At 40.1% G+C, this 22,284-nt stretch overlaps 3 protein-coding genes across 5 annotated transcripts; 1 reads left to right on the top strand and 2 right to left on the bottom strand.

Annotated features, from left to right (window-relative positions):
- Positions 1-771: 771 nt before the first annotated feature.
- On the top strand, positions 772-14,570 carry LOC115672097 (uncharacterized). 3 transcript variants are annotated; one of them, XM_030593866.2, is made up of 33 exons: positions 775-1,150; positions 2,326-2,387; positions 2,869-2,961; positions 3,886-4,057; positions 4,388-4,503; positions 5,236-5,322; positions 5,431-5,547; positions 5,649-5,712; positions 5,809-5,951; positions 6,352-6,399; positions 6,489-6,557; positions 6,766-6,841; positions 7,848-7,978; positions 8,497-8,556; positions 8,738-8,807; positions 8,889-8,953; positions 9,034-9,095; positions 9,173-9,296; positions 9,374-9,431; positions 9,513-9,625; positions 10,587-10,664; positions 10,771-10,833; positions 10,957-11,052; positions 11,154-11,263; positions 11,944-12,133; positions 12,499-12,613; positions 12,980-13,092; positions 13,164-13,241; positions 13,554-13,619; positions 13,702-13,830; positions 13,993-14,043; positions 14,132-14,212; positions 14,307-14,570. In XM_030593866.2, the coding sequence occupies exons 1-33, from the start codon at positions 1,024-1,026 to the stop codon at positions 14,355-14,357; spliced, it is 3,078 nt and encodes a 1,025-aa protein (XP_030449726.1). In that variant the 5' UTR covers positions 775-1,023; the 3' UTR covers positions 14,358-14,570. The 3 variants fall into 3 exon arrangements, 2 of the variants coding, with proteins under 2 accessions (XP_030449726.1, XP_056165371.1); XM_056309396.1 differs by lacking the exons at positions 775-1,150; positions 2,326-2,387; positions 2,869-2,961 and having other exon boundaries at positions 3,929-4,057; positions 4,341-4,503; XR_004004684.2 differs by lacking the exons at positions 13,702-13,830; positions 13,993-14,043; positions 14,132-14,212; positions 14,307-14,570 and having other exon boundaries at positions 772-1,150; positions 13,174-13,241.
- Positions 14,571-16,636: 2,066 nt separating this feature from the next.
- On the bottom strand, positions 16,637-18,090 carry LOC115672099 (F-box protein DOR-like). Its single transcript, XM_030593867.2, has one exon. It carries the CDS (start codon positions 18,070-18,072, stop codon positions 16,879-16,881), a length of 1,194 nt encoding a protein of 397 aa, XP_030449727.1. The 5' UTR covers positions 18,073-18,090; the 3' UTR covers positions 16,637-16,878.
- A 1,180-nt stretch (positions 18,091-19,270) lies between these two features.
- On the bottom strand, positions 19,271-20,666 carry LOC115671849 (F-box protein DOR-like). The gene has a single exon (XM_030593501.2). It carries the CDS (start codon positions 20,619-20,621, stop codon positions 19,395-19,397), a length of 1,227 nt encoding a protein of 408 aa, XP_030449361.1. The 5' UTR covers positions 20,622-20,666; the 3' UTR covers positions 19,271-19,394.
- Positions 20,667-22,284: the final 1,618 nt, after the last annotated feature.

Genomic DNA, 22,284 nt, shown 5'->3' with positions numbered 1-22,284 from the left:
TGACTGAAAATCACTAACGTGGACGCCGGCCTTCTTACGTTGCGCAACCACCGGTCAACGCTGGCCTAGAAATTTTTAATAATTTTTTGGTTTTTTTCCTTCTTTTTTTTTCCTTTCAATTTGGTCGGCGATCCTCTCCAACCGCTAAATGAGGGCTAGCAAGCCCTTGTCGGACGCTGGTGAGGGCCGCCTCACCTAGGACTCACCAGCGGCCGACAACTTGATGAAAGGAAAAAAAAATTATTAAAAATTGTTGACGTCAACATCGGCCATACCATATGGGACGATTGGCGTATACGTCAGCAATTACTTGACAAAATTGGCCGGATCGACTCAATTGACACTAATGCAAAAAAGGTTTAGGACTAAATTGATCCAATCGAAAAGTTTATAACTTTTTTGGTATTTTTCTTGACATAAGTTCGTATAAGTTTGCAAGGGACTTGGATACGAGGTTGAGTTAGTTTTTTTTTATTTTATTATAACAGCAGCGAACCCAAATATTAATCCTACTTTTTTAGTTCCATGCTTATTTTGCGGTAGTTCCACACTCACTCATAATTATGTGCATAAATCACACATACCATTTTCATAATTTTTGCAAAAAACTAAATGAAAATCTGCAAAAACCGGACGCCGGACATCATCATGATCCCGGTCCCGGCCCCGGTCCGACCGCAAAACAAAAGCAAGGGCCCCACTCCGACAACATAAATTCATAAACTTTGTACTCCTAAAAAAATAAAAAAATTCAAAATTTTTTTTTTCTTTTTTTGAATCCGAACCCTAAGTAAAAACATCGCTCCCACTCCCCTTCGCCATTTCCAAAACCCCCGCCAAAACGATCCCCCCGGCAAAACCGCTGCCGCCCTCCTCCGCGGCGATTCCTTCGCCGGAGAAGCGACAAGACCCCCCCCCCCCCCCCCACCAACCTCGTTCGACGGAAGAGGAGGCGAAATCGGAAGGAACAGCTGAAGTTCCATCCGTCTTGTACGAATTTTCTTCCTCCTGTTCTTCCGGTTGATGGCGTCATCGGCGGTCGATCAGGATCAGCAGTGGCTGCTGAGCTGCTTGTCCGCAACTCTCGACCCCAACCACGACGTCCGCGCCTTCGCCGAGGCCTCGCTTCAGCAAGCGTCCTTGCAATCTGGTGAATGATCGCTACTCTCCTTTTGTCTCTCATTACTTGTCGTCTGTTGTTGTACGGAAGTTGTTCGCCCCGTTGCTGGCTTTCGCCTGCCTGGTGTTCGTTGAATTGACACCATTCGAGAATGGTCGGGTGGATGAGTTCGAGCATCGGTTGTCTGTGGGTGTCGATGCAGTCTGCTGGGGGATGATTTACCGCGTTTGTTTAGCGTTTTAACGTGCCATAGAAGTGTGAACTAGCCGTGGCAAGAAAACGTCGAGAATCTGTGCATTTTTTTAATGGAGGATGGGTCAAATTGTCGAGATGTTATTGTGCTGGGCATCGTGCGTGGGGGCGGTTATGAATTATTAACTCCCAGGAGAGACATGGGAAGAGATATAAAAGTTGTCGTGTGGCAAGAAGACGTCGAGAATCCGTGTGATTTTGAATAGAGCATGTGTCAAATTGTCGAGATGTTGTGCTGGGCATCGTGCGAGGGGGGTGAAAACTCCTAGGAGAAATATGGGAAGAGATATCAGCATTGCCGTGTCCATGGTTATAAGTACAGCAGATTATGTTTGCTTTGTAGGTCCACTGTTCAGCACACGTGTTCTTCTGCACCGTTGGCGTGGAGAGCTAGGAATTCTAGTAAGTAGGTCACTGCTAGGGAAGTGATAGTATTTTTGTGGAAATATGTATACCTCATTAAAGGTCAAGAGACATAGTTGTAAGCAGCTTATGTCAAATGGGGAAGGTATTGCTTGAGAAGGCAAATGATTCTGGTAATCCTTCTGCTAGGGAAGTTATAGAATTTTAGTGGGTAACAAGTATACCTAGATGTAAGTCAAGAGACACAAGTGTAAGTGGCTCATGTCAAAGGGGCAGCCATAACATAAGAAGGCAAATGAAGCATTCGGTTTATGGATCCTACAACTAAAAGGATTCATTTAGCCAAACATCTTTAGAAAAAGAATGCTAACTATTTTGCTAAATAAATAAGATTCCTTTTTGGTGATGTCGTAGTTTTGTCTTTCTTAATCTTGCAGATGATTGACCTGCCTAAGTTTTAACTATCAGCTAATAGAAGGAGCAAAACTTCCGTGCTGTGTTTATTTCCTCACTCTAGCTTTTAAGTAATTTATGTAGCTTTCATCATTTGAGGTTCTGTATTGGTAGCATTTATCTTTTGAACTTTACAGGTTTTGGAAGTGCATTATCAAAAGTCGCAGCCAACCGGGAGCTCCCGTTTGGATTGCGCCAGATATCCTTATATTAGTACTTGCATCACATGCTAGTTTATTTTATCATCATCATCTTGTCTGTACTTCGGAATTAGCTAAATACATGTCATTTTAGTTAATTAGCTAATTAGTTCGGGTGTGTTTGGAATGTCTTGTAACTTTTTTTTTTTGCCTTCTTTTTGTATCTTGTGGCTCACACATTGTGAATTCTTTTGAATCTGAAATACCTGATACTTTCATAACATGCAATCATTGACACGTACATTCGCATGTGAATTTTTCATAATCATTTGAAATTTTGAATATTATTATAGATTTTGACAGGAACGCAAAATTACTTTTTAACTTATTCATAAGGAGAGTGATTCTGTATGAAGAACACGAGACCTTAAACCTTGCATCCTGTTCCAGCATAGTTTGTCTTCTCTGCTTCTAGTTATCCAGTACGTATTGTAACTTCTATTTGGGCAGTTATGTTGTGAACAATTAACGTACCTCTACCTAGCTGCTGTCCTGCTGAAGCAGTTCATCAAGAAACACTGGCAAGAAGGTGAGGATTCTTTTGAGCATCCTGCGGTTTCAAGTGACGAAAAGGTAATCTTTAGTCGATCCAATGGTGTAGACTTATTTCTTGTTCTTTTCTAGATAACCCTTCTTAATAAACTCATATTTTGTCCTTTTAGCTTCTCATTTAGAAGGTTTCCCAGATTGTGCAACATTTTCTTTTCTGTGAGTAGGTCCACCAAACCATTCATGTCTAGAATTTTTTATTAGTTTTACCAACCTACTAGCGTGAGTTGAAGAGGCATTACTGTTTAAAGAAGGTGCTAGAGTATTGTTACTAGATTTCTTGAGTTTTAGGCCCAAGGACAGGTGAGTCTACTTCGATCTTTTTGGCTTGTCTGGTGAATCTTCCACCTGACCCAATGAGCAAAGATTTAAGGAACAATAGAGCAGAAGTTTTTTGCTTGCAATACCTGTGGTGGTAACAAAGAGATTGGGACAGAAATGCCATGGTCATTGGTGCAATAGTGCAAAACTGCGTTAATCCATTTCTTGTAGATGTCATAGGTTGAGTCATGAGTTAGGGTTCTTCAATTGTCAATGTTGCTTTGCAAGTGGTGAGATGATTGAATGCAGATGGGGCTGTTTTTGGGAGATGATGTCTTTAGTTGGTTGTAGATTTAGAGTGGATGCGTGAACAATGCCGTCCTTGATCAAAGTTCAGGTTGACCAATCACATTGATTGCTTCTGTCTCCTCTATTCACTTCTTTAGGTGAACAAAGTTCTCACTTAATCAAACAATGGACTCTGTTCCCCCTCTTGGTCGAGGTGGGGTGCCTCTATGTCTCTAATAACTGTGATATGCATGTTGGACATGGATGAAATACTTGTTTCAGCATGTGTTTTTGGAAGATCTAAGATGATGAACCAATTGTTAGTTCGATGATGATATTTAACCGATAGCCGCCATGTTTTGAATGTCTAAGCTAATAACATTATTGATCAATTATCAGGTAGTTATACGCAAATATCTTCTGATGACGCTGGATGACTCTCACAGAAAAATTTGCACGGCAGTTAGTATGGCAGTTGCATCCATCGCAGTTTATGATTGGCCAGAGGATTGGCCTGAGTTATTGCCTAACCTTCTGAAGCTGATTAATGATCAAACTAACATGAAACGAGGTAGAGTGTTCCATTTTCTCACCGTCATCATATTTACGTGAATCCTTTTCGCTTACCTGTATGCTGTGGGCTTCTGAGTTGTTAATTATCCATCAAACTAGGAGACATATTTCGTGAATATTTTTGAATTTTAAAAGCTTCTACTGGATAATACTTTTGAGGTTATACGTTGATCCAATTGCAATCTCATAGCAATTTTAGACAAAGAATTATAGTTACTTTGGAAGTTCTATAAAGTTTCTGATTTGTTGTTCTTTCTTTTTGTAAATTTTGTTACTCCTAGTCTTATGAACTTTTGATCGACATAAAGGAGTTTGCTAAATGTTGTAGTGCAAGGGGCTCTCAAATGCCTGTCGCTTCTGTCTGGAGATCTTGATGATACAATGGTGCCCACATTAGTTCCTATCTTGTTCCCTACTTTGCATAAGATTGTATCTTCAGCTCAGGTTTGTTTTGTTGTATGTTCTGCTTCAAATTGTTCTCAAACTTTTGCCGTTTTTGGTTTTTAATTAGTAGGGACTTTTTGGAGTTTGAAATAGGGACCAGTGGGACGCTCTGTCCATTGAGCTTAGCTTTCAAAATTCCTGTTGCAATTGTGGATGCATGCATTTCAGAGTTTACCTTAATTTAACTGATTTTCATAGCTTGTAGATCTTCAATTTGATCAGCAAATACCAGTGTTTCTAGAATTGGTTATGGATTACAGTAGCTGTTGTTGTTGTGTTGCTTGCCTCTACTGTTAGCGTATGCCTGTATGATGTTTTTTCTTGTTCAAATGTGATAGTGTCATTGGGCTACTTTGCTTGTCAACTTTTTGATGACTCCATTTGCATATGGTTAGTTGCAGGCAAGTATTAATTCTTCGTGCGAAATATATAACTTATAAACCTTTGAATCTTGTGTTTTACGAATATTAAGAAGCCAAAGAGTGCTTATGAGCAAGCATGTGATCTTCTCTCTAAATTTGATGCTGGGACTTGTAATTTACAAAAATCAAAAAGATTTTTGAACTTCCCTCCTATGTTTAAGGTGATTAAAGTTCTCTGACTTCCGTCACTTCATTTAGGGCTTTCATTAATTCCTTGGGAATTAAAAGGCATGTTTCTCTCAAAAGATGATGAAATAAGAAACATCTTCTGTCTCTATAATGTCTTTTGCTTCTTGTGAATTTGTTACAGATTTATGACAAACATTTGCGTGCAAAGGCCCTTTCCATAGTTTATTCTTGTGTCTCTGTGCTGGGGGCTATGAGTGGTGTTTATAAGGTAATAATGGACCTCTCATTTGTTTTCTCATCATTTGGAATATGCTAGAACTAGTTTTAACTCTGTTGTTGGTTATCTGATCTGGGGAGTGTTTATTCTTTTTTCCAGAGTGAGACCAATGAGATGGTAAATTCTTTTCTCAAACCATGGATGGATGAGTTTAATATTATCTTAAGAGAGCCAGTGCCATCAGAAGATCCTGATGATTGGAGCATTAGAATGGAGGTCAGTTTGGAAATGGCATGACATATGTTGGATCGGATGTGTATCTTCTTGAGTTGAAGGAGCAATTAACTGTTGTGTATATTCTGCATCTCTCCACCCAGGTTCTTAAGTGCTTAAAACAGCTAATTCAGAATTTTTCCAGCATTGGTGTAGGTGAATTTGTGGGTATGTTACTTAAAGTTATCTTGTGATTGTATCTTTTAGCTTTGTCAGCTCTTCTGATTCTCTGTTGACTGACTCACATGTTCTTTTCTCATGCAGTTATCATGGGACCGTTGTGGCAAACATTTGTATCCACTCTTATGGTGTATTCGCAATCATCAATTGAAGGTCAAGAAGATCCTTATGAGGGAAGATATGACTCGGATGGTGCAGAAAAGAGCCTTGATTCCTTTATCATTCAGGTTACTGTCTTTGTGTATGGAATAGTTTCTGGATTATAGTATTAGCACAACATTCGTGTTTATTGTAAGAATTCTCCTAGTACAAGCGATGCATGGATCTTTTCTATGTTATTGTTAACTTTTACATGTCTAGACATTTCAATGTCCTGACTTCCTCATTCCCAAACTTGCTATCTCGTGAGAGACATGAATAATGGAGAAAAAGTTGGTGGAGTGTCTCATCTTTGACTTCACATGGAGAAATATCAACAAACATCCTAATTATTCAAAATGTAGTAGGTCAATCAAAGCCCCTGTTGTGCAAGAGCCAATTTTCTATTTTCATGTATTTTTCTCTTGTGTCTTGCGTACATATTTATCATTTGACTTCAAATCTCATTTTCATCATTTGATTTTGCAGTTGTTTGAATTTCTATTGACTATTGTGGGCAGCAGGAAGTTTGTTAAGGTTTGCCAACCCAAACACCCCGTGGCTGTTAGATATTTCTTTTGCTGTTATTTTTTCCATGTTGTATATTTGAGAATTTGTCCCTGTAGGTTATGATGAATAATATCAACGAGTTGGTATATTACACTCTGGCTTTCCTGCAAATGACAGAACAACAGGTATCATACAATTTGTGCATTTCCTGCTTAAACCTAGGCAGATGCCATACACTTTTTCCATATAATCATCTATCTGGGTGTGATTTCAAAAGAAAACTTCAATCTCTAGAGATCCTTCAGCTTCATGATACCTCAGTAGTACCAATTATATGATCTCTATTAGTACAGATTAAATTAAGTACTTGTCTTTGTGTTTGCGTTTCTCTAGGTCCATACTTGGTCCGAGGATGCCAATGAATTCGTGGCTAATGAGGACGATCTTACTTATAGCTGTCGTGTTTCTGGTAAGCTGTTCATATTTTTCCAACCTTATAATGTAAAATTGTAGAACGCTGGTAAATTGACTCTTATACTATATTATGGTACTTGAGCTTGAGCAAATGTTCCTCTATATTACAAGGATCATGTCATCTACAATGATTTAGAGTTATAGGATAAGTGGCTGTCCATGCTGGGTCTTGGGTCTGGCATAACTTTTGTCACTTAAGTGCTGTTGTGTTAAGATTTTTGTCAACTATGCAAACTGAAAGCAATGTCATATATCCATCTTTTCACTCTACTTGTGCCTTTCAGTGTTTACAGAACTTGAAAAAGTTGATTGCATGAGTGTCCACCCAGTGGAGTAAAAAGATCTTCCTACCTTTTCTGTTGATTCTGCATAAGCTCAGTTTGTCATAAGAAACTATATTGGGATATAATATGAGAAATTAAAGGAGAAACAGTAGACACTCATCTGTGTCTCTTGCATCAATGGGTCAAACCAAAGTTCCCTAGAGCATGGATCACTTCATGAAAATGTTACTATTATAAAAAGTGACAAAGAAAGGGTGGAGTCCTGTAAATTATTTATTTGGAACAAGTATGATTTATATAGTTATATGCACATAGCATACACGCTGTAGAATCCCATATTTGCAAATGTAAAAAGTGACAAACAAGGCTGTGTTCCATGCTAAACTTCTGTTTAAAATATATCGTGTGACATAATAATAATGGAATTGATGTATAATGAAGCCTATATATATAATATTTATCCCTCGAGTACTGTTACATTTGCCATTGTTAGTATTGTGTGGTTAAATGAGTGGGGATAATGATGGCGTTTTGGTTATAAATTGTATCAACTACACAGCGTCAGCTACTTTCAGTTGCAAGAAAGACCTAGCCGTTTCTTTCATGCCTTCACTAAATTTTTGATACTGTAGGATACTTGAATCTGATGTTCCATATATGATTGTTACCGTAGTTAGATAAACTTTACAGTTGGATCCCCTGATCTGTTGTCTGCAGGTGCACTTTTGCTAGAAGAGGTGGTTAGTTCCTGTGGCAGAGAAGGTGTTGATGCCATTATTGAGGCTGCAAAAAGACGATTTGCTGAGTCTGTACATGACAAAAGTGCTGGTTCTACTGATTGGTGGAGAGTAATATTAAAGCTCTTTTCTTTTTATTCTTTGTTTCTTGTTAGAGAAGTAATTTACTTTGTTAATGTGGTGGGTCTTAATTATTTGTGAGTGATAAGAGTATGTTGTCTCTTTGTTTTACATCACAACTTTGCACCCTCTTTGTTAGTAGGTAACAAATTGCATTTTACAGCAAACAACGATGTGAGCTTTTACAAATATCTTCCTTAACCTGCTTTATAGTAGTTAAAAGCAAAATAGATACAACCCAATAGGATAGGAAAATTGTCTTTCTGAACCTTGAGAGGAAAATCATAGAAATTTATGACATGAAGAGATGAGCAATGCTATACTATAGTGATGTTCTTTTCCTAATTGGTCATGTGGTCATCCTTTCTTTGCACAGTATTTTCTTGGAAAGGACCTTTCTTATATTCTCAACTCTAATTAGGGTCCATGTCCTTTCACTTACATACTATCTCTATTTTGCTTTCTTCATTCACCCTTTAATTCCTGTAGTAATTCATTTTTCTTTTCAGATGAGGGAGGCCATTCTTTTTGCCTTGGCGTCACTGTCTGACCAATTGCTTGAAGCTGAGGTTTGTTCCTCTCTCTCTCTCTCTCTCTCTCTCTCTCTCTCTCTCTCTCTCATGCGTGTGTGTGGGCACCATCTTTTTCATTTAATTACATTCCAGTGAACACAGTGATCGCTTTGTTGTGCATGTTAAAGTAATTCATTTTGAGTGTTATTTTGTCTTTTCTGATGATGTGTTGTGACAGGTTTCTGGATTGGCAAGTGGCAACATAGGAAGCTTGATTGAGCAGATGATCTCTGAGGACATCGGGGCTGGTGAACGTTCTGTCCTTAGCTCCTCTTCCTACTTTTCTGTTATTCGGGGAATAGACAGAGCTTTTCTTTTTTTGGTAACAGGGGTACATGAATATCCATTTCTATATGCACGTATTTTTGTGTCAGTTGCTAAGTTCTCCTCTGTGGTAATTATTCTAATTCCTTTGTAAATTACTAGGTCATGTCAGCTATGAGTATTTTCTTACTTACTTTTCGTACCATTCAGATCAGTCGTGGAGTTCTTGATAATTTTCTGTATGCAGCTATTACAACAGTTAGCATGGATGTGTAAGTGATTTTATTCAACAATTTGATTTGGGAAAGAAATTTTGAGTTGTCTAATGGTAATACTACTCTCTTAACAGGCCCCCACCTGTCAAAGTAGGTGCGTGCCATGCCCTTTCTCTACTCCTTACCAAGGCAAATGAAGGAAATGTTCTCCCTCACGTAATAGGATTGCTTTCATCACTTACAAATCTCCTTAGTCAAGTAAGACTAGCTAGTATGCTTTCCATAAATTTTATTCTGATGTTCAAGCTCAAACATTGCTTGTTTTTTCTTCACAGGCGTCTGATGAGACATTGCACTTGGTTCTTGAAACAATCAGAGCAGCAATTATGGCAGGTATTGCTTATTTATTTTTTTGCTTCCAATCTACACTTTCATGTTGGATGCCATTAAACTAGCTTCCTCCCTTTACTTTAGGCTGCGAAGCTATAGCAGCTGTGGAGCCTAATGTTTCTCCCATCCTCTTGAACACTTGGGCATCTCACATCTCAGATCCATTTGTCAGTGGCGAGGCACTTGAGGTTTTGGAGGTAGCTACATTTTGAAATGTCGTCTTTAGATATTTGGTCTGGATAAGTTTTTTGTTCTTTATTTCATAATTATTTCCTTTATTATGTCACTCAATCATCTTCAGTTATTGAGTATGATGTTTATTATGTTAGTTGCTACGTAAGGAACAGAGCATTAATTAAGTGAACCCTTATCTAAAAAATGGCTTGTTGATTCTACTCCAATATCCTTGTATATTAATCGTCTGCTGTACCTAATTTGTTTTCTGCTGATCAATGTGGAGTGTTGGTTTTATCCACAACTTTTTCCATCTGAAAATTTACCAATACCTGCTTTGAATCATTGAAATTTCCAACTTCTCCATACTCAAGAATATATGATTTTATTTCAGACATCTGAGATGAATCGTGAGGATCGTGGCCTTGCGGGATTCTTTTTCCCTACATTCTTGATTACTATCGCAATATGACGATAATGTCAGAAAATCATATAAAATGCTTGTAAATTCTAGTTTCTCTGCATTTAGGCACTGCACGTAAGGCTTGGTTAGTGGCTTCCGTGGGATTGGTGCTGGTAACTAATGAAGTACATTAATTGGTAGTCCATATGATGGTTTGAATCTAAATAAAAATTTGTAAAATTGATGGATGTGGTCCTTGCCAAACTTAGCTGTTTCCAATCACTTCATACTTAATCGGTGCTTGCGATGTTGAAAAACTTGAATATCCAAGGTAAAGTCTATATTTTTTTGCCAAGATGCTTTTACTTCCTACAGTGACTGCTGAGAAAGAAAATTTTCTGAAAATGTCAGAAGGTTTTAATCCGACTTTTATTAGTCCTGGTGCTTTTCTATAGCAAGTCATTATGCTGAAACAATAAGCTTGATGACTCCATCGGCAAAATAATACTTTTAATATTGGTCTATATCTCTGCTGATTGGAACTTCCCTTGTTCTTTCTCTTCTATAAAATGTTTGACCAGGCAATAAAAAATTCTCCCGGTTGCGTCCACCCACTGATTTCCCGGGTTCTACCTTTTGTAGGTCCAGTCCTAAATAAGGTAGGACTTTAATAGGTTTCATTTTATTATGGTGCATCTGAGCATGCCTTGATCACAGTGGTTGAATTATTTGTTGGTTGTGATATATCCTGATGGCAACGACTAGCCCCAACAACAACCTGATGGTTTAGTTGCTGGATCCTTGGATCTGTTGACCATGCTACTAAAGGTATTTCTAAGGTTTAATTTTTCATTCCTCCCTATCTCACTGATATGTTAACTTTAATTTTCTGCTGATAATTTTTATTAATTGTTATATATTCTTGGCTACTGTTGGTGCTGCAATGTACAGAATTCTCCTATTGATGCAGTGAAATTGATATACGACGCATGTTTTGATGCTGTCATTCATATAACACTTCAAAGTGAAGACCATGGTGAAATGCAGGTGCTCAAGTGTTTCATGGGTTGTGTCCTCTGTCTGCTAGGACCCTGATTGCATTCTCTTTATATCTAAGTAACTTTCCGCATTCAAATGCCATTTATTAGAACGCAACGGACTGCCTGGCTGCTTTTGTCTCGGGGGGAAGACAGGATGTGCTTGCTTGGGGTGGTGATTCTGGGTTCACAATGAGATCTTTGCTAGATGTAGCTTCGAGGTTGTGGAGACTTCCTTTCTCTTGTACCCTTATAATTTTCTGGCTTTATATTGATCAGCATTGTGGAGATAATTCTTTGGAGTTGTTGAAGTTTTTCGATGTTTCATTTTTGTATTTGTTGTTTTGGTTTAAATCGCCAACCCAAAAAGAAAGAAAGAAATAGAAGAAAACCAACGGCATACGTGTTAGATGCAGCTTTGAAGTATTTTGGTTTAGTTCTTTAATTCATAAAAATTTATCGTTGAATGTCAATTATCCTGGTTTTCAGAGATTTAACGATACAATGCTGACTGTAAGAATCAATTTTATTCACTTTTTTAATGTAGAGTGAAACAGCAGCATGTGGCTGTGACAACGCTACTGCAGTGACATGTCTTTACTCTGCAATGTGCACTCGTTTTATGGCAGCTACATGAAAGTTTAAGTTATTTGGGCCAACTCTATGGGGGTCAAGCTTCAATGGTTTTTCTCCCGTTAACTACTTCAGTACTTGTTCTGTAAATTGCAATGTGGAATGAAATGCTTTGATCTTGAACTTACATAATGGAATGAGTGGCTATTACTTGAAAGTCATGTCCTGGTTGCAATACCTCATTCCACAGTTTCAGTAATTATTGGATTTTGCATGTGCATTTGTATTTACTGTGGGTCTCAAATCTATTATTCGTAACATGATGCAGGCTTCTGGATCCTGCGTTGGAAAGCTCTGGGTCTCTTTTTGTTGGGAACTATATTCTGCCACTTATTTTGCACTTGCCACAGCAAATGGCACCACATATCTGGGACATGGCAGCTGCTCTGGTCAGACGCATGCAGTCTGCTGAAATAGCTGGGTTGAGAACTTCCTTGATACTGATATTTGCTAGATTGGTAAGGTATTTCATCCTTTAAAACTCTATGATAGTGCTATATGGTTCCACCTCCACCTTATTTTAAAATTTTTTGATCTGGTATGATATTATTCATTTCAAGAAAGCATTGATTAATCTGTAACAGTGGTGGTTTGTTAACTAGTGAGTGATTTGTGTGCGCCAGCAGCACCTGTCCACCCAAAGCCTCTATTTAAAGCAATGCAAATTCTAATATGCCATTCAAGAACAATATTTTGAGTCCAACTTTTACATTAATTAGGGTCCTCTCAAACAAGCCACTTTGCTTCTTTAAAATATCTTTAACCTTTTCATCTCTGAAAATCTTAGGCAGTGTCTTGGTTGTCATTCTTCAAAATATTGCAGGTTCACATAAGTGTTCCCAATGTGCAACAATTTATTGACATGCTGACGAGAGTGCCTGCTGAAGGTTATGATAATGCCTTCACATATGTGATGTCTGAATGGACAAAGCTGCAAGGTAACTGCTTCTTGCTAGATTCTGATGTCCAAGCATGGTTAAAGTGGCAGTGCTGCACTCCTGTATAAGGAGTATGGGATAGTTATCTACTTTTTCTTTCAGTCTGATTCTTGGATTCCTATACAGTACACGAGGTACTATTAGGAATAAAATGCACTGGAGATCCAGGTAGGAGTTGAACTGCACGTCCTGTTCATCTCCAGAGTGACTCTGCTGCTCCTATGCAATCTGTGGGATTGTTCCATGGACTTGTACTTTTGTGATACTTTTAGACCATGAGCTGGATCTACTCGAACCTTTTATGTGGATGCTTCTTGCTTTTAAGGATGTTAGATATATTACCCAAATCTGCAATTTAAAATGCAGGGGAGATTCAGGGATCATACCAAATCAAAGTGACGACCACTGCTTTGGCTCTTTTACTTTCCACAATGCATGATGAATTGGGGAAAATTAATGTCCAAGGTCACTTAATTCAGGTTCTCATTTCTGCTGCTTACTTTGATTTGGAAGCATCTTGGCTCCTTAGCTTATCGAACTTCATGTGAAGTCTGCCACAGGGATAACCACTCGCTCAAAGGCTAAGTCAGCTCCAGACCAGTGGACTTTGATGCCACTTCCTGCGAAAGTAATTGTTTTGACCATTTCCTCAGTTTATAAGATTTATTCATTGTCGAGGAGAACGTGGAACATGGTCTTGAAAGCAATTTTGCTATATTTACCTTAATCTCTAATCATGGTTGCCAAATCTTTGGAATTGACATTTCTGCTGCCATACATCGATTTATTACCGCTTGCCTGTTCTTGGTCAAATAATGTCATTAAATTGTCACTTATGACTCGTGGCTATTACTGTTCTACAGTATATCCTTCATGATCCAGCTAGAAATTATAGTGTTCAACAATCTCACAAATCCGCTTTACTACCTCCATACTGTAGATACTGGCTTTGCTTGCTGATGCTTTGATTGAAATTCAAGAACAAGCTCCGGTTGGTGATGAAGAGGTAGGGTACATCTCTCTGAGTTAGTTGGATTTGCAGTATCATGAAGGGTTGAGGATTTTTCACCTTAAACTCATATTTGTAGGATGATTCGGAGTGGGAAGAAGTGGAACCAGTGGATGGTGACAAAGACATTTTACGCGCAGCTGCTGCTGTATCATCCGACAGACCAGGATATGCACAGTTTGAGGCGATGGCCAGAGTATTAGACGAGGTGCGATTGTATCTTCTTTTTTATTTTCCCTTTACTGCAAATATATGGGATTGAATACCGATCATTCCCCTGAAAAGTATTGATAAGCTAAATAAAGAGGAAAATAATGGACTATCATAACTTGCTTGGTCATACTCTTGCATGTCTTACGAGCTTCAACAGGAAGATGGTGATGACGACGACCTTTCAAGTATTGATGACCCTATAAACGAGGTATTTGATGGATCTTACATCCTAGATTCGTTGTCTGGTTTATGCATATTATGACCGACGTTCTAAAATGTCTTGTCGTGAAATACAGGTTAATCTGGCCAACTACCTGGTGGACTTTCTCTTGAAGTTCTGCGCGAGCAACAGAAATCTGTTCGATCATCTCTGCCAGGTACGACTATCAAACTCTACCTGTATGTGTTTTAATATCCATTCTCTGCTTTAACGCATAGATTTCCATGTGTGATCATCGTTTGAATTCGCAGAATCTAACGCAGTCTCAACGCGCTGCTATTCAAGCAGTACTTGGTCGCTGAGAAGTTTCTGTTTCAGAGAATTCTACATTGTTCCTGTCTTTCCTAGTTAAGCTTTCTAGTGGTTGGTATTGAGCATTCTTTGACTAACCTGAGTGGAAATTTTTGACAGTTGAGGTTGTAAAGTCGAAGTTTTTGTCTTTTGTAAAGACGATGTCCCTTGTTAAGGAATGATACCATCTGCCCAAGAATGAGGGGGGAAAGTTCAACTTCCAACTTTTTTTTTTTTTCCCATGATGTGAAGCCAGAATTCCAATTCTCATCAGTTATAACACAAGGACGAAGCCAATAGAGAGTCAAATGGCTGCTGATATAATTTTTTAAACCAACACCAGTTCATTTCACTGAATCACACAATGATAACATGTCACCAACTCCCATCGCTAACACAAAAAAAGATCACCTGCACCAGCTAAACTCGGATTGCCCCTTAGAGGACTCGTCAGAGTTGAGTTTGATCCATCCACGGAGAGGAGGGTACCAACCAACAAGGAACGTTGATGGAGTTCTAGTCGTATGCATGAAGAATGACTTGCAGGCATCTTAAACTGACATAAATGCAAATGACCCTTTGGGATTTTTAGGCATGGGGAAGTCCTCTCGCAAATTCTGTTATTGTGCCATTGCCATTTGCCATAACACCAAAACAAGACTCCAATCATACTAGGCTGGAGGTTTCATTTGAGCCGAGTATAGAGATTCATGCTAAAAACTCATCTTCACCCTACTTTCGAATAATCAAAATCCACAATTTTCCGGTAACAACAGATCTCTTAGCATATGCAGCACCTTTCTATTCCAAATTACCATAAATTTCCAGAAGCATCAATGCCTCTCTCTCTCTCTCTCTCTCTCTCTCTCTCTCTAACGTGGCTTCCAAACTGTCACGACACAAACAACTTTTTAGCATCATGAATAGCGATAACAAAGTTCAGATACGGAAGCTAATTTGTGCAATCTAAAGGCTACTGCTTATGTTAAATGGTTCTCCCAAGTATGCAAGATCAATCCCGGGCTTTCTCAAACAACAAAAAGAGCAAACTGACTCAATGCACCTGATATCTCAAATTACCATGTACTCCTACACAAAAAAGAAAAGAAAAGAAAAGAAAACCATGACAACACGCTCACAATTACTCATGACAGGTACATGTCACATTGAAGAAGCAAAATTCGGGTAGGAAAATGTATAACCCGTAGATATGTCATGTTGAAGCAAAAACTTGTATGATTACATAATTAATTGGCATGGAGCATAGGGCGTAAATGTGTATATGCAGGAGCTAGCACTTCTACTTAGCTAAAGCAAATAACTGGAGTTGAGCTGCCAACAAGTGCCATATAGACAGTTTCAGAAGAAACTTCAGAATCGCTGATGAATAAGAAGATCAGACTAAGAAACACCTGACAGTTTATTCAAGGAAAGACCTTTCAGTGGCAATAAACTCTCAATATGATTGGTCGACGTTAAACCACATGACTCAGGAGACACTGAAGCTTCATAGTTGGGGAATTTACTAATTCCACTCCTCCTAAACTAGTAAGCCTTCAGATTATAGTAAAACACACAAATAGACTCCGGTAAGATAAAAGGCGAGAACAACAGTTCACTAGTATCAACGACAGTGGCCGGAAACACTTCCGTCTGCAATGAACTCCTTCCAACATGGCAGCAAAATGAAAATTTCTTCTTCCAAATCTCCCCATTAAGTCCTCTAACACCCATATGACAACATAATTATCATTATCATACACAGGATTACGGCAATCAGCCAGAGCAATATGCCCTTGATCTCGTTCATGCATTCTAAATCCTTCAACTTGTTTCTATTTCCTTAGAACTTGCCGCAGTAAGCAAGATTTTCTTCCTGCTTATACACAATGAACAGTTTCAGAATTACCATAAGCTTTTGGAATGCGACAACGAGGCAATATCATTCTCCTATAACCAGGGTAAGTAGATTGGTGAAATAAAAATCCACAACTTCAGATAGGGAAGTGATAAAATCATACTAAAGCAGGAGCTATACGATCAACATGAAAACAACATCAGTTCATGAAACACAAATTTTGATTAGATATCACACATCTTTAACCATAGCATAAAAGAATGGTAATAAAACTGAGAAAATACAAACTGAGATTAGAAATTAGTTTGTGCATTTTAAAGGCATCGGCTTGTCTTGAAAGTTTTATTCCAAGAAATGTCACAGTAAAGCATATATATATATCCCTGCTTGCCAACAACGAAATGAAAAGGCTTCATTAGCTAATATACCTGGTTGGTTCTTCAAATAACAACTATGCAATAAGAGAAGGGGTAACACCTCTTTCCTACAATCATGGCTTTTAGGTATGTCACATAAAGCCACAAATTCTGAGAGTAAAATGATAAACTCACGTTTAAGCCGAAGCCAGAGAGGATTACTAATTTCACATCTCGGAACATAGTACAAAATTGTGTGGATGACAAAGTTAGTAACTCAGTCTTCAACACCAACTGATGTATAAGCTGATCTTCAGATCATGTGTGATGTAGTTGCCTGTCATGAAGACTTTCCAGTGGCAGTAAACTTTCCACGTGATGAGTAAACGTTTGCCAAACTGCGGGAGGCAGTAGTTTCTTATATTCAGGTAACCCGCTAATTTCGATCCAACGAAAACTGTTAGTCTTCGGATTGTAGTAGAACACACGCTGCGGCTTCATCATTATCTGTGATGCCAACAACAATTCACCAGTACCAACTGTACCAGCCAGAAAAACCTCTTCGGCCGCAAGAATCTCTTTCCAACTAGGTGGCAATGCAATGACTTTCTTCCTCCAGATCTCCCTCTCAAAGTCCTCCGAGATCAACAAAACAATATCATCGCTGCCATCACGCTTAAGGTTACGCAAATCGGCCACGGCAACGCGACCCTCGAATTCAATGAGGCATACTTTCCGATGACCTCCACGGGGACCATTATCGCCGGGAAACTTAACCATTCGAAACCTCTCGGTCCCGACATCGAATTCGACCAAGTAGTCCTGCCTAGGATTGGTAACGTTGCCATTCCAAGCCCTATAATAAATCAACCCGTTGAAACAAATTTCACTCTCTTTCTTGATATGAGGAGGACCATCCTCGATCCTGCGCCACTCCTCGGATCCCAAGTCCAGCACGCGGTGCTCCATGATCACCTGACGAAGATCGGCAGGCATCGGCCTCCTGCAGGTCGCCAACGTGCTCAAGACCTTGTGCCTCTTACCGACCGGATCGAACCCGAACGAGTAGTGCAGATAAGCGCACTCCCCAGCGACATTCGCCCGGGCTGTTCTCAATGCGATATGCTTCCCAGTGCTGGGATTGCAAACCCCGACATGACCATCGACTTGGAAGCAGATCAGGCCGCTGAGGGACTGCGAGACGTAACTACACGCCGTGCCGGGCACGAAGAAGTAAGGCGAAGCGACGATCTGGGGTTGGTCATTTCCGGGTTCGGAATGGGTGGCCGTGAAGAAGCAGCGGCCGGGTGGGCCGGGGTCCGGTTGGCTGGGCAGAGAGATGACGAGCTTGGGATGGCCGGCGGAATGGGCCAAGTGGGCGTCGACGAAGCGAGGGTCGGAGATGAGGGAGCGCCAGAGGGTGGAGACGCACCTGAACCTGCACAGCGATTTCACGGGCACCCGCTTGAGGATCTCGACCAGCAGGTCCTCGGGGAGGATGATGATGCCCATCGTTCTTTCTTTGGTCCGAAGGGGTGGGTTTTGGCTTTGCTCTCTTCCTTTCTTCTTGGCTTTTTACCTCTTTTGGCTGGCTGCCTGGCTGCCGAGTTGGTTGGGTCACACACAGCAAGAGGTGCCTTATATTGGCCTATTCAGAGAAATTTTTTAATTCTACGAAAGAATTATCTTAAGGTGTCCGATGAAACTTCGTATTTAGACGGAAGTTAGAAAGTTTCCATTCATTGCTAAGTGCCTCCGTTGTCAACGTCACAAAGATTAACGAAAAAGAGATACACACGCCTCGATGCTGATGGTAGTGAAATAGAGAGACATAAGGCCCTTCGACTTTATCGAATTGTTGCAATCTCAACTCTCGATTTTTCTTTTAACAGTCCGGTTTTAAAGCCCTGCCATTCTGCAGATGCAGTACGTTTCGTTTGGTCATCATTTTAGACACGGAGACAATCTCATGAAGCTCCAAGAATACAGGTGAAGAAGACGTTCCGACGACCCTATAAAAGCTGATTGTTTGACGGACTTCACGTTAAATTTGAGAGTGAAATCGCACGGATTCAAAATAATTTGAAAGCGGGAGAGGTAAAGTGCGGTGGGTTTTCTTCTTCAAGGAAAGAACGAAGAAGAAGAAGAGAGAGAAGATATAAATGAGTGCAAAAGAGAGAGAGAGAGAGAGGGGCTTTTTGTGCAAAATTTCCTACCGGGAGAGCCGACCCCACAAGCGCCACGTGGTGCTTCATAAGTGATCCGAGACCACGCTGACGAGGAGGTCTCGGACCACTTAATATTTTCTCAGAGAGTGCCACGGAGTGGAGACGCAACACACACGGATATGGGGGCAATAGCAACATGGCACACAAATGCGTTCACACACGAAAATGAAACCCCTCCATTTTCCATGTCGCGAAGCAAGATTTCTTGATGCGTAACATGCAATCAATTGCGAAATGCAGCAGCCAACATTTCAACAAGCCACCCATCCATGGGTAGCTCAGTTGATTAGGGCGTACTTGAGATTGTGTGGATAGGCGCACTGGTCCCAGGTTCGATTCCCCAGCTGAGCACTTATGATTTAAGTGAGGGGTCATGACGGTGGGTTGCTGTGCTAGTCTCCCCCGAGGAATAGTCGAGGTGCGCGCAAGTTGGCCCGGATACCTCGGTTATCAAAAAAAAAAAAAAATTTCAACAAGCCGAATTCTTAAAACAGTTCATCTTCCAACTCCAAAACAATTTGCCATTACACAGTTTGAGCGCAGACTCCAGAACCAATCCATCAACCATTTGAACTTCAGGCCATAAGAAATAGTATAGTCGGCTGGCTAGTTTCTACTCGAAAGACCTCCCGGCGGCAGTAAACTCTCCACATAATCAGAAAAAGTCAAAAGACAATATCCAGGAGACAGAGACAAATCATGCTCAGGCAACCCGCAAATTTCACTCCGCCTAAAGCCGTTGGTCTTCAGATTGTAGTAAAACACGCACACAGGCCTCGATAAGGTTTGAGGTGCGAACAGTAGTTTGCCGGAACGTACCATACCCGCCGGAAAAACTCGACGGTCCCCAACAATCTCCTTCCAACACGCGGGCAAGACGAAAACTCTCTTCTTCCAGATCTCCCGGTCGAAGTCCTCCAGGATCCACATATAAAACTCGGCACAAGACAGAGCAGTGTAGCAATCCACTATCGCTAGGCACCCCTCGAATTCGATGAGGAGCCCTTTGTGTCTGAATTCGCGGGCTCTGGCGGGAACCGTGATCATGCGAAAGCTCTCCGTCCTAACGTCGAACGCCACCAGGTACATGTCCCCGCTGCAGTCACGCGAGCTACTCCAAGCGGTGTAATAGACCACCCCACCGAAGCAGAACTCGTGATCCTTCTTATAATGGGGCGCACAGCCCTCGACCCGCCTCCACCTCTTCGTCCCCAAGGTGAGCACCCGCGGCTCCAGGATGTCCGTGCGATCGAGCCTTCCCTTGCTAATCACCCGCGTGCTCAAAACCTTGTGCTTCCTCTCGACAGGATCGTACCCGAAAGAGTGCGTCTGTTCAAAATACGACCAAGGAGCAGAACGCGCCCTTGTTCCGGGCAATCCGAAAGCCGCATGCTTCCCAGTGCTGGGATTGCAGATGTTGACAAGACCGTCGACTTCTAGGCAGATCAGGCCGTCGTGAGACTGCGAAACGTAAGGGCCAGTCCAGGCGCGGAGCAAGAAGTGAGGTCTAGCGATCTGGGGCTGACCGTTCCGAGGCTCAGATTGGTCGGCGGAGAAGAGCCGCAGGCCACCTCGGTGGTGGTCGGCATGTGGGTCGGGGAAACTGACGAGGAGCTTCGGGCGAGTCGCGGAGTGAGCCAAATGGGTGTCGACGAAGCGAGGGTCGGATATGAGGGAGCGCCAGCGAGTGCAGACGCAAATGAAACGGCAGAGGGACTTGACGGGGAGTCTCTTCAGGATCTCGATCAACAGTTCTTCGGGGAAGATCGTCAAATCGTCGTCGTCGTCGTCCCTCGTCCCGGAGGATTTCCTCCGGAAGGAGCGTTTCCTCATCTTCTGAGGTCTGCCATTTCGTTGATGGTTTTAGGGTTTTGTAGATTTACTCATATCTAAGTTATTGAGGCCTCTTATAATATAGGGAGGGATGACGGATGATGACAGAAATGGTCCTTACACTTTGATTTAATATTCAATGTGATCCCTAAATTTTTAATTTGTTCAATGTGATTCATTAATTTTTGGTACATGTTCAATGAAAATGTTCAGTATTAATTCAAGATCAGAAACAACATTGAACATTTTTATATAGTTCATGGATTAAATTGAATATATATCAAAAGTCAAAAGATCACATTGAACAAATTAAAAGTTAAGGGATCACATTGCACATTGAGCAAAAATTCAGGGATTACATTGAACAAATTAAAAGTTTATGGATTACATTGAAAACTGGGTCAAAGTTTAATGCCAATTTGTGTTATTTTCCCTAAAATTTATATACTTACAAATATATATAAAATAATGATGTCTTTTGTTGAAAAATTCATAAGCCAATTAGTATATACATTATCTTCGTTCTAGATGGCAGTGCAAGAAGAATTGTAATTTGGATCATTAAGTAAGGGTGTGTTTGTTTTGGTGAAAGTGTTTTTCCGGAAAGTGTTTTCTGGACTTTCATCTGTTTGGTTCTCCGAAAATGATTTGGTCAACGGAAATTATTTTCCGATCAACACAAATATCATGTTTAATTTTAGGAAAGTGAATTCCTTAATCTAAGAAGGTGAAAACACTTTCCGGAATTGCTTATCTTGAATTTGTTAATATTTTTTCTTTTCCTTTTTTTTTCTTTTCTTACTAAAATAATTTAAAAATAACAAATAATTTGAAATGATTTAAAAAATACAAATATTTTTGATAATTTTCACCATCGGATTTTCCTCACCAAACAACTGAAAATACTTTCCAAGTCTTTTTTAAGTTTTAGCCAAATACGAAAAAATGAACACATTTTCCTAGAAAATGATTTCCTGGAAAGTATTTTCCAGAAATGGTCCATTTTCCGCAAAACAAGCGCACCCTAAATCTTTCGTCTCGTGATCCTTCTCCAATGTTGTTATAAATATCTAATATCGAGTCATTTAATGCCTTGTGATCGTTGTTGGTAATCTTTTAAACTCTAAAATATTTGCTGGGAAAAATTACAAAAATCCCCGTAAACTTTCAAGTGATCCGTGTTTGCTCCCGAACTTTTGACCATTACCGTTACACCAAATCCTATTTTGTTTGAGCTGTCAATGTATTATTCCATTTGCATCAGCCTAACACATGGTGAAAACTACAAATTTTCTCGATCTTTGAGTCAAATCGCCTCTTTTATCTCGGAATACGATAAAACAAATTAATATCCACACAATAAACATAGAGAAACGTGTGGAGAAATAATTAAAAAAAAACTATACTAGGAAGTAATAATATTTAATATGGACGTAATAATATTCGATACAAAGAATAATTACAATACTAATAATATGGTTAACTCAGCCTTGTATGATCTAAACAACTGATAAATGCTCTTTGATCGGGCCTCTGATCTTCTCCAAGGCCATCGAATCGTCGTCGTCGTCCCTCATCCCGGAGGATTTCCACCGCCCGGAGCATTTCCTCATCTTCTCTGTAATAAGAAGCGCCAGCTTTATTCTCCTAGCGTCGGCCTACT

Source organism: Syzygium oleosum, unplaced genomic scaffold (assembly GCF_021117445.2).
Source record: "Syzygium oleosum isolate NSW1041296 unplaced genomic scaffold, Sole_v2.1 Sole_v2.03, whole genome shotgun sequence".
Lineage (NCBI taxonomy): Eukaryota > Viridiplantae > Streptophyta > Magnoliopsida > Myrtales > Myrtaceae > Syzygium > Syzygium oleosum.
Note: the sequence above shows the minus strand (reverse complement) of the source record. Positions and strands in the feature narration are given on the sequence as shown.

Bases quoted from the DNA above. Each gene is read 5' to 3' on its own strand.
- LOC115671849 (XM_030593501.2), bottom strand. From the start codon at position 20,621: ATGAGGAAACGCTCCTTCCGGAGGAAATCCTCCGGGACGAGGGACGAC.
- LOC115672097 (XM_030593866.2), top strand. From the start codon at position 1,024: ATGGCGTCATCGGCGGTCGATCAGGATCAGCAGTGGCTGCTGAGCTGC. The intron at 5,323-5,430 runs GTAATAATGGAC...TCTTTTTTCCAG, and splicing joins CTATGAGTGGTGTTTATAAG to AGTGAGACCAATGAGATGGT. The intron at 9,626-10,586 runs GTAGCTACATTT...ATGTTTGACCAG, and splicing joins AGGCACTTGAGGTTTTGGAG to GCAATAAAAAATTCTCCCGG.
- LOC115672099 (XM_030593867.2), bottom strand. From the start codon at position 18,072: ATGGGCATCATCATCCTCCCCGAGGACCTGCTGGTCGAGATCCTCAAG.